We start from the raw sequence: 11179 nt of genomic DNA, 5'->3' as shown, positions 1-11179 counted from the left end.
ACTACAACTCCTATCATCTGTGACCATTGGCCATGCTTGCTGAGGCTGATGGGAGTTGGAGTCCGGCAACAGATAACCGGCCAAAGGTTCCCCGCACAAGTCTACACGACCTAGCAGCGGCTCCAGAGGAGTCTTCCCCAACCCTGAAGGTGCTGGAGGTTGGATTTGGTGGGACCTGCTCTATCGCTGAGCTGTGGCAGAAAGGCATCGCTGGAACCGCCTGCTCCTGTTCCCGGGAAGTGATTTCTCCTTGCATTAAGCGAGTGTGATTTTGACATCAAAATTTTGGACACGCCCAAACTAAAGCCTTGCAGATGGTGTTGGTTGCAAGGATAGAGCTGAGTAGGCGTTTCAGGTTGCAACGACGAACGCTTGCTAAGGAGGAAGGTTGAGTCTGGGTCACCAAACATTGGGAATCAGGAATAGCCCTTGTTCTATTTGTTCTAGATCAGGCATCCCCAAACTCGGCCCGCCAGATGCTTTGGGACTACAATTCCCATCATCCCTGACCACTGGTCCTGTTAGCTAGGGATGATGGGAGTTGTAGTCCCCAAACAGCCGGAGGGCCGAGTTTGGGGGTGACTGTTCTAGATGTTCTATTTGATGGACCCAGCCCTGGGATCACGTGTGTGAGGAAGGGCGGGCTAGAAATTTGTTTATATATATACCCCGCTTGATTGCTTAAAAAAAAAAAAAAAACCTCTTAAAGCGGTTTACAAAAAACGAAGGAAATCCATCCTGTTGCATTTCTTATATGGCTTTCTTTCGAATACAGATGAGCGTCTTCCCCCATTGAAATCAATGGGGATCCAAACGTGTTTGGCTCGCGTGTCTTGGTTGCCTAAATTCTGGCCTGTCGTGGGGGCGACCTTGGGGTGGGCCCTCTCCCCGGGGAAGGCCTTGATCTTCCTTCCCCCGCCCGACTTGGCTAACAAAGGTGACCCGATCCGAGGCAGATTTTTCTCGGGAGCAAGTCCCCGCGTGCCCAGCGCCACGAAGCTTGGGGCGAGGCCATCTTCCTCTGCCGGATCTGCCCCGATGCCCCCCACTCTTCCCCCTCGTTCTTAGGCTGCTGGCAGGGAAGGGCGGAGACGGGCGACGGGGCTGGTCATCAGAGAACATGACCTGTTGGAAGGCGGCCTGCATCCCACAACTGGCCACGATCCAGGGGCCTCTGGGGAGCCCGCCAGCCGGACACGAGAGCCCTGCGGCCCCTTCGCACGGTTTTCCTCAGCGACTGGCATCGGGACTCGAAGCCGGCCCTTTTCCCTTTCACAGGGGCCCGAGTTCCGAGAGAGCGCTTCCCTTCTCCTGCCCTAAATCTCCCAGCACGATCCAGCTCCACTGGGCGATCGAGGAGGATCCACTGGCGACGACGGGAAGCTCCCCGCCCATCCACTCGCTCTGTACACCTCCATCGCGCGCCTTTTCCACTAAACGAAACACCAAAAGAAGCCCCGAACGCGCCGCCTTCTCCTGTCAGGGCTGCGCCTCTCGATCTTTGGGGCTGCCCTTTTGGGAACCTTTTCCTGCCCTACAAGAGCCTCTCTCTCCCTCTCCCGCCTTCCTGAGGCGACCATGCCCAGCGCGAGAGAGGAGCGAGCGAGCCGCGGCCTGAGGTGTTGCCGTTCCCTTTTCTGAGGCGGGCGGGCGGGCTCCGTCTCTTTCGGGGCCTGCGCCTCACCTCAGAGAGACCCCTTCCCTGGTCAAGTCAAGGCCGGCTGAGGAGGGCGGGATGGCTCGGCCATCTCACCCTCGCGGGTTTCAGTCGGGCCTTTTGGGCCCACTTCATGCTCATCCCCACCTTGTGGAGCTCTGAGCGAAACACCCACCCACTTCTTCATTAAAAAGCTTTGGCCCCTGTTGTCGTTCCAGCACTCCGCATGACTGGGTGCCCTCCGCAAACGGGGCCCGGGCCTTTGGGCGAGTTCCGAGGCCCACCGAGAGCGGCGGGCAGAGGACGAGGAGAAGGAGCGGCCGCCCTGAACAGGCCACCCTGCCCCTGCCGCGTCCGGCTGCCTGCCAGCCAGGCTTCTCCTCGCGGCCTCCGAGTCTTCCGGCGACTTTCCCGGCAGGCCGCGGCGACCTCCAAGCGACGGTTCGCTCTGCGGGGAAAGGGCGCGGAACCTGGTTGGTTAGGCTGCCCTCTTGTAATGCGCCCCGCCGACAAAATGGCGCCCCCGCCTCGCCCGGCAAGAAGGAGCGAGTGAAGCTGGGCCTCGCGCTCTGCTGCTCGCCTGCCCTTTCCTCGGGGCTGGGCTGCCCGGGCCCCTCACAAGGACCGGACTCTTCGCTCCACGAGACCTTGGCCTCGCCCGGGGTCCCGCCTGCAGCTCCCTCTTGAGCGGGAAGGAAAAGGCGCCTCTTGGAGGCCTTTCGAGGGCTCAGGATAGGCCGCGAGGCCCGAAGGACGGCTCTGGAGTGGATCGCCTAAGATCCAAGATGGACGCGGGGCGGGTGAAGCAGTTTGGTTTGACTCGCCCCTGGTTGGAGTTGCTCCGATTTGTGCGTATTTACACCCCTGGCCCTGTAGGATAATGATCGCCTGCTCCCTGCCCTCCTTTAGATGGAGCCCCCCAATAGCATTTTTTTTTGCTGCTGCTCGCACACACCAATGTCAAGCTGACCCCCAACTTTCCTTAGGCGTGCAGCATTTTGAAACACCACAAAAGTCGCATCCCCCATCCCTGTCGCCCCTACTTTTGCATTCTCCACCCCCCCCCCACCCCCAGGCTTTTATCGATTGTGCCTTCTTCCCCTGGGCCTCTTCCACCTGGAGTCTGTTTCTTGCACGTACACGCAGAGACCTCGCAAAAATGATTTTCCTTTGCAGATCTGTTTGCATGCAACAAGCGTCGGAGAATGGTTGCACATTTTGGGAAATGTTGGGCAGCTGAAGCAAGCGAAACCAGCATTTCCCCCGGGACCAGATCACTTTATTTCAACGCCTGGCTTTCTCGTAACGTGTCCTCGACACACTTGGAAAGTTCTCTGAGAGTCGTCAAGCTGCCCCGGGTTGCGAATGGGAAACAGAAGAGCTGCGTCTCCAGGGAATATAAAGACGGAAAGCCATCGCCATACGTGCTACATTAAGAATTACTGTTTTGTAATTGGTATACTAGCTCTTATTACGAAAATTCAGGTTCCGACTACTTTAGGGCACAATACTGCCAGAGTCGAGCTCAAAGTTGCGTCCCGTTGGTTTCAGCGTGAGAAGTTGCTCTTAATTTCCCCCATTGCAATCCGGATCACGCTCTGACTTCCTTAGCCTTTAAGGTACCGCAGGACTCTGGAGTTTTCAGCGACTTGCAGAAATCGCTTTCCATGCTTCCAGGAAGAAGGAAGAGCGAGATTTGTTCCTTCTCTATTGGCCTTGTCATGAATTATCAATAATCAAAGACACTCTCTGATTACTAATGATGCGTCCAGTTAATCATCTCTATGGTAATTTTTTTTCTTTCACTGTGCTAGCAGGGGCTTCAGATGCAACCAATGAATACCGTGCTGGAAGGATCTATCAATCATCTATCCATGATGGGGGAAATAGCTGTCGCAAAACTGATTAAAAATAATTCACTGAAATTCATCTTTGATATAACATCATCGCCACGACAAAACTGACCTCATCTGATAAAATTGCCTAACAGGAAAACATTTGAAGGCCCATCATCTTAATATCGAAGCACCTAACTGCATATCCGAGGTGGGATTATACAGAAATACATTAAATCAACCATTTGAAAACTGCACATGGAGAGAAAATGTTTGCAACCTAGAAAAAAATGTTGCACTCGACTGGAGAGGGAAATTAAACGGTTTCCATTAGTTTCCCCATGTTCGAGGCAGATCTCGCCCCCTCCCCACCCGCCCCCCGTGCGCGATTGGTTGGTTTTGCAAAAGACGTTTCCCTCGGCGGAGTTTGACAGCCGAGTCCCTTAGCCGCTTACTCAGAAGTATGTCTCACTAAAGTTCAGCGAGTACAGGATCGTGAGCACAGCGAGCTGCAGTTAATAGTTTTCCCGCGGAGCAAAAGGCAGCGAAGCCAGCGCGCGGTGCCTCGGCTGGGAAAGGGTTAACGGCCAGCGCTGGTCCGGGACCCCCAACTCGCGCCCAGATCGCTTTGCCTGGAAAAAATTAACAACTTCTTCGGGCTGCCGTGAGAGCCAATCAGGCGGCTCCCGGGGCAGAGCCCTGCCCAATGGGAAAGGCCGGCCCGGGAGCTGTCACTCACCGGAGAGGAATGACAGCTGGGCTCTCCTGAAAAAGGCCGAGGAGGGGAGAGGAAAGAAACAGAGGTGGAGGGGGAACGACGGGGAGGGCCTGCCGAGGGGGGACCGGAGCGCGAGGAGCCGCGCCGAGCGGGCGCGAGCACACCAGGCGGACCCGACGCCTGCCGGGCTCTTTATGGGAAGCCTGCGCAGGACGCCCCGGGGCCCCGACGGCGCCGCTGCTGCTGCTGCTGCTGCAGCCCGAGGAGAGGCGATGCGCTCGGCGAGCTGAAGGGAGGCTTCCCGCTGGAGAAGGCGCCCTAGGAGCGGGCGAGGGGCGGGGGCCGGAGACCGATGGCGGTGCGCAGCAGCAGCACCCCTGCCCCGACGCCCTTCTCCATCCAGGCCATCCTCAACAAAAAGGAAGAGCGGAGTGCGCGGGGCTTCCTGCAAGGCCGACTGCAGCCGCCGCCGCCCGCAGGGGGCGCCTCCGCCAGCCCCGACGTGGCGCCCGCCTGCTGCTGGAGGCTCTTCGGCGACGAAGCGGCGGCGCTGGCCGCGGCGCTGCACCAGCACCAGCCTGCCTCCGCCTTGGCCCCCGCGGCTTCCAGGGCTCCCGGACTCGCCGTCTGGGACTCCGACTCGGTCCTGAGCGAGGAGCAAGAGGGCGACAAGGAGGAGGACGACGACGACGAAGAGGACGACGACGAGGACGGCAGCAAATCGCCCGCGGCCTCCCGGAGGCCACGAGAAGGGCAGTCCTCTGGTTCTGGCGCCCGATCGCTGTCGGAGGGCTCGGGCAGGGAGCCGCCGGGACAGGAGCTCCAGGAACGGTCCCCGGAGGGTCTCAGCGACATTGAGCTCTCAGCCCGAATTTCAGGTACGCAGAGATTACGCGGGAGTCCCAGGGTGGAGTTTGCGCTTTTGAAATCCGGATTAAAATGGCCAACCCATGGCGCTTTGCTCGCAGGAGCTGATTCCCGGAAATGCCAGTTCCGCGGCACCTATTAAGCACGAATTGGAATTGCAGGGCAGGGGCGGGGGGGATGAGAATATCCATCCTAAATCATCGCGTGTTAGCACAGAGAAACACGCACCCTCCGTGTGCCAAAGGAACGAATCTGCCCCACTGACCTGGAGACGCCAGTTAGCCTGTTAGGGCCGGTTTAGAGTTCCACTTTGAGCGGCCTTTCAGAAGATCCCTGCCCTAGGAAACATGCTGTAGGGGGAACGATCCAACTACTATTTTAACGCAGCAGTCCTTTGCACACTTACACCTAAATTTAAGGCCCACTGCAGTGCGCTTACACTTGGTCCCGAACGCCCGCGCGTAAGAGTGCGCTGTTCGTCCGAATGGAGACGAATGGGAAGGAGAATTTAGCACTACTGACTGCGTCTCGCTCTCTCCTGCTGCTCATGGTGGACAAACTCGGGCTGAGGCCACAGAATTCTGGACCCTTCCAGCTTGCGGCCCAGGGAGTCATGTTTTTACTGCTTTCTCCATAAAAAGCGCCGTGCATGTCCTCAATCGGCGCGTAGAAGGTTTTACTGTAGCTCTCGTCCCGAAGGCTTAAGTGTATTTTTCGACTGCTTTTGTTTAAATAGTGCATCTCAATGTTACAAGCAGAGTCTATTGATGGTCAAGGCCACAACCCCCCTCCGCTCCGCCCAAAAGAGAAAGAACTCTTTTAAAATATTAATTAAATGGGTCACGATCTTCAGGTCTCGCACCTTGCTACATTTTAAATGGAACCTTTCAGCGCCTTGGTTATTCAAAGCTTAGGGCCCATGTAAAGCGAGTTGCTTTTAAAACACTGGAGCATAAAGTTGCATCTTATTTATTTTCGTTTTTGCTTTGTCCGTGTCTCTTGCAGTCCTGCAAACACACGCGCTAATCTCCACTAAAATTACGGTGAAGCGGACCTTTATAATCCCATCTTCCAGAACTCCACTCTCAACTTTATTATATAGAAATCTGTTTCTTTTTAATCCATAGTATTTCACTTAATTCGTCTACAGCACAACCCTAGGCAGAAATCCTATACAGAAATTGCTTCCGTTCAGATCAATGGGGTTAAGCGGGTATGTACAGATAAGACTGCAGCATTAGGCTAGACAGTGAGTCCATCACCCGCTGCTACTCCCAGTCCCCGCTCGCCCCATTCTGTAGGCCCCGGAGCTCGAGGCAGGCAGCAGGCCCTCCGTCCCAGAGAGCAACTGGCCTAGGGCCTCTTAGACTTTCGCTTGAAAACGGCGACTCTCCTCGTTTCCTCAACCCCAAGGCGGCTCCTCTGGACGCAGACTTCGGGATGCGATCCAAAGGATGCGAATTTGGTGGTAAAATCCGGGGCGGGGAGCCCCACTGCCTGGTACCCACTTACATGGCGACCCGGTTCCGCGTCCACGTGCCAGGGAGGGGCCGTGCTATAGGGCGCCTTGCCTGCGGGAAAAAGCAGCATCTTCGGGGCAGAGCCATTACCGAAAGCCGCACCCCACCCCCCAAAAAGAAGAAGTCAGTTTCTTCCTTCCGGCCTACTCCGGAAACCATGCAGAGGGCTGTTTTACTCCAGGGAGTTTCCCAGTCTTCAAGGGCGCTTGTTCGCCTGGTGGCCATTGCGGAAGAGCCGAGGCTGGCAGGCCGGGCGAGGTCTGGGAGCAAAAGGACTGGCGGGAATGGACGTCCAGGAACGGAGGAGAAGCAAGTTTATTTCAGCCTCGAGGGCGGGAATAATAGCCCTAAAAACAAGAGCAGTAACCCCGCGATCCAGCCCAAGCTGCGGGCTTTCGAGCCTAGTCAGTTCTTAAGCAGAGTTGTGCGCATACTTCAGACATTTGCGTGGAACTCCTGCGGTTAACTTCGCCGCCTTGCGTCCCGAATTTTTGTTTTCGTTTTTTTAATGTAAGCTTTGAAGTGTAGCTTTCATAAGGCAGGATCGTGCCTCTGAATGAGGATCCATTGCCACGGGGAGAAGGGGAGGGCAGCCGCCGCCGTAGAATAGTGGGAGAGCAAGCAAGTGATATTTATTTGCGGGAGGCGGCTAAAATCCCTTTTCAGTTGCACGGTTCCAGGATTTCCAGTCACGTGAGCCGAATTAAATTTCATGTAAGGGATACTTTGGCCGGTCCGATCCACAACCTCATTAAGCCCTACTGAGCACGATTTTAAGATCAACGGAGCTCAAAATACTTCGGTTAATCCGTATTGAGACTCGCAAGGTCAACCAAAACAATAATCAGCTGCAGCCATTGAAACCGCTTGTGCCAGAGTATTTTGCGCTCTGTCCTGGGGACGAGCCCACGAGTGCTGCTTACTCCCGTGTAAAACACAGACGCAGATCCTCCTAAATGCTTCTAGGCCCACCGCCGTTGCTTCGTTTTGGGTTTTCACGCCTGTGGCCGGATGTGGCGTGGCTTTGAGTGGGCTCGGCTCTCCGAAGCCTTTTCCTGCCTGGTTTGCCAACTGGGCTCGCCTGCCGGATCGCCGGGACTGGGGCTTCCCTCCTAACTCCGCAACAGTCCAGTTGCCGACTTCAATGTGTGAGTGAAAGAGAAAGTCTTTCTCCGCCCTGCGCTGAACTCGATGGGTGGGGGGGTGACCTCTATTTGGCGCTGTGCTGTAGATGGAGCCCCCCACCCCACCCCAGCCCCGTTAGAGTGCAGGGGCGGAGGACAGGTATCTCACTGAGACTGGAATCAGGTGTCCCCTGGGAGGGACGGGCGATTTTTGTTTGGTCCCCCTCCCCAGGAGTCCCGAAGGAGGCCTTCCTCCTTCTCTCCCCTCTCCTGGCTTTGCAGGCTCGCGGTCGGTCTGCAGGAGCCTCCATCCTAACTCCAGAGGCCGCACCAGATAAAACTGTGGGCGCGGCGGGGGGGGGGGCACGGAAGGGACAAAGTATATGTCTAGGTGTGAAGTTGCATCCCATATGTTAGGATCTCAAAGAAAAATAACTGCATATTAATGACAAGACTCCAGCAATTGGGCGGGGGGCGAGTTCTTTTGGGGGTAGGGGAGGCGGCAGGGATGCATAGCTTCTGCCCGCCAGTTCTGCCCCTTCAAACGCCGTCGTGGGTCCCTACCCTGCCTGGTTCCGAGGTCCGCCTCCTTCCTGGATGAGCCAGGGACCCGGCCCAACTCCGTGTCAGTATTTATATCCCGCTTTTTGACGACAAAGCAAACGCGGCTTGCCATTTAAATGCCGTCCGAACAGCGAAAAAAGGCAATCCAGCATAGACGATAATGCGCTCGGCCAGAAAGCGTGTCTGAGGCAAAATAGTCTCGAGAGCCGGTTCCCAAAGCCCCTCTGCGAGGTCTCGTGCCCCTTCGAGGTCCTTGTTCGAGCCCCGTCTCTCTTCCTGCCTTCCTCCAGCCACTCTTCTGAGCGCCTCGTGACCGGCAGGCCGATCTCCTCCGGCACGTTCCCGTGGCCCTCCGTGGGAAGGGAAGAGCCCCAGGCGGGTTCCTCCAGGTTTCCCCCGAAGCGCCTGGTCTGGCGGTGCCACGGTCTGTCGAAATGCCACGGGGTTTAATCCCAGGCCGAGTGAGTCTCGTATAGGGCGGTCGCCTTAGGCTCTTTTCCCAAATGAAAGCCTGTTCCCTGAAAGCGGAATGGGAGCCGCTGTCCGGAGACCGCCGCCCGCCTTGCGTCCAGGCGGGCTTATTTCGAAGCCAGTCTCGGGGTCAAGGGACGCAAGCTGTTTGAAATGGCATTTCTCCCTCTATTCACTGGGGTGCTGACAACCGACTGTGGTTTACGACGGCCGGCGGCCTTTGATCCGAATCGTGTTTCTTTCAGAGTCAAGCGTAATGTGGGATCCGAGGCGGGAAGGGTGGCCGCGAACCACAAAACACAGTCCTGGGCTTGGGGGATTCCAGGCGCGCAATGTCGCTCCGTCGGGCTCCGTCGCTCATCCTAAGCAGAGTGCTAGCGAAGTGGAGGCTCACTTCGAGCTCACTTCGAATCAAACGGACTTTGGCTCTCCATGCTGACTGAGTGTTTCTCAGAAGATCCTACACTTCTGGCCAACTCTGGTTCCAAACCCGTGTTACTATTGTGATTTACTCTCGAATGAGACTGGGTCACTGAGTGGGCAATTCAAAGGCACAAAGAAGAGGACTGGGTTGAGATGTGCAAGTTAAAAATGTGTGTGTGAGTTTCTGCGTGACACACATACACGAGAAAGTTGCTTTTCTCTGCCTCTCTCTGACAAACACCCCACCCCTTTGTGCCTCTCCAAATCCGAAACGTCGCCCCTGCGCGGGGTGCTGCCAATGGGTGCGAGCCTTTGAAAAGACGACAGTGGGATCCTCGCTGTGTGCGCTCCGGTTTGAGTCCGGTGTGGGTGGCGAGGGCATTTTGGGGGGTCCCCCAGCGCCCCGCCTCTTCTGATTCTGGATTGTTTGTGCCTCTACCCTGTTTCCCTCAGATCGCAGCCATCCTGACGAGCTCGAGGAAGAGCAGAGCAACAGCAGAGGTGGCGGTAAGAGCTCCAAGGCCCCGTCGGAGGAAGACGAGGCGGCGGCAGCAGCAGCTGGGTCCGGCTCGGCCCCAATGGCCGCTTCGACGGCAGCTCCGAAGCCGCGAAAGAAGCGCTCCCGGGCGGCATTTTCCCACGCGCAAGTCTTCGAGCTGGAGCGGCGCTTCAACCACCAGCGCTACCTGTCCGGGCCGGAGCGCGCCGACCTGGCCGCGTCGCTCAAGCTCACCGAGACGCAGGTGAAGATCTGGTTCCAGAACCGGCGCTACAAGACCAAGCGGCGCCAGCTGGCCGCGGATCTGCTCTCCTCGGCGCCGGCCGCCAAGAAAGTGGCTGTCAAGGTGCTAGTCCGTGATGACCAGAGGCAGTATCACCCGGGCGAGGTCCTCCGGCCGCCGCCCCTCCTCTCCCTCCAGCCATCCTACTATTACCCCTATTATTGCCTACCGGGCTGGGCTCTCTCGGCCTGCGCCGCGGCCGCCGGGGCCACGCAGTGACGGGGACTCCCTGCGCTCGATCCAGGCTGGATTAAGAGCCGTGGCTTCGGACTAAGGCAAATGGACGAGACCCGGAGGGCGGGTGGGCAGGCGGGGGGCGGGGAGCACTCTGACCCGCTGTCTCCGAACCCCAAAGAACATCATTATTTCATCTGCCCCTCCCCCATGTCTTTTGGTCTTCCAGCGAAACTCCAGTGGAGCCTCCCCGACGGGGCTGGATGAATGTAAGGCAGCCTCCGCTCCACGCTTCTCTTTCTTCGAGGCGGCAAAAGGGTGAGGTTTTGCCCAACACGCACCCCAGAACAGCGCAAATAAATCCAAACCTATTTTATGCCTCGGCGCAACCCCGCCGGAAGTTCTCCGGCGCGAACTGGCCCCCTTGGGCAACGGAGGAGCCGCCGCCTGTGAGTCCCCGCTGCCCATTCACTTCCATGGGCCGTGCGCTGGGTAACTTCCCGCTGGATCGCGCCCTGTTTCTTCGAGGCGATGATGGAGAGGATTTGGGAGAGTTGATATTTTAGCACTTTGCGGTTGTATTAAATTGTTGTTATTATGATAATTATTTTTATATTCAATGTGAATATTTTAGTCGGGCCTGCGGGGGTGGGGTGGGAACCCTCTAAAGGGAGTTTCAGTACTATTCAGTGTCTTCTCGTGTCTCTTCGCTGTCTCAGTTTCCCAGCAAACCTCGCTGTCATTCTCTCTGGTGGACGCCTGCATATTTGTGAATATTTGTTTGTTAATCCGTTCCCCTGTACCTATTCTTTTTTTAATTTATAAAGTTCAGTTTAACTCCTGACTATTGTCTCCTTTTTCTACTACTGGCCTTGATTCTCAGGCCCAGTTTAGTCGGACTTACCACCGAGTAAAATTAGTTAGAGGACCCTTTCCACGGTGAATTCTGCTCGGTGTGATTCCTGTAAAGGAAAAGTAACTTGACTTTATATGGGGGGGTTAGCCCTGCTATGAATATAGTGGAACCTGTTTCCGAGTAAAAAT

The 11179-nt window shown here is 56.5% G+C and overlaps 1 protein-coding gene across 2 annotated transcripts; it reads left to right on the top strand.

Moving 5' to 3' along the window:
- The first annotated feature begins 702 nt into the window (after positions 1-702).
- NKX3-2 (NK3 homeobox 2) lies at positions 703-10961 on the top strand. 2 transcript variants are annotated; one of them, XM_081021457.1, is made up of 3 exons: positions 703-5088; positions 9633-9922; positions 10365-10961. In XM_081021457.1, exons 1-3 carry the CDS (start codon positions 4563-4565, stop codon positions 10455-10457), a joined length of 909 nt encoding a protein of 302 aa, XP_080877583.1. In that variant the 5' UTR covers positions 703-4562; the 3' UTR covers positions 10458-10961. The 2 variants fall into 2 exon arrangements, with proteins under 2 accessions (XP_080877583.1, XP_080877582.1); XM_081021456.1 differs by having other exon boundaries at positions 9633-10961.
- The last annotated feature ends 218 nt before the right edge of the window (positions 10962-11179 follow it).

The sequence above is a fragment of the Podarcis pityusensis genome (assembly GCF_964106645.2).
Source record: "Podarcis pityusensis genome assembly, chromosome: 9".
Classification (NCBI taxonomy): domain Eukaryota; kingdom Metazoa; phylum Chordata; class Lepidosauria; order Squamata; family Lacertidae; genus Podarcis; species Podarcis pityusensis.
This window is presented reverse-complemented; position numbering and strand designations above follow the sequence as displayed.

Bases quoted from the DNA above. Each gene is read 5' to 3' on its own strand.
- NKX3-2 (XM_081021456.1), top strand. From the start codon at position 4,563: ATGGCGGTGCGCAGCAGCAGCACCCCTGCCCCGACGCCCTTCTCCATC. The intron at 5,089-9,632 runs GTACGCAGAGAT...TGTTTCCCTCAG, and splicing joins GCTCTCAGCCCGAATTTCAG to ATCGCAGCCATCCTGACGAG.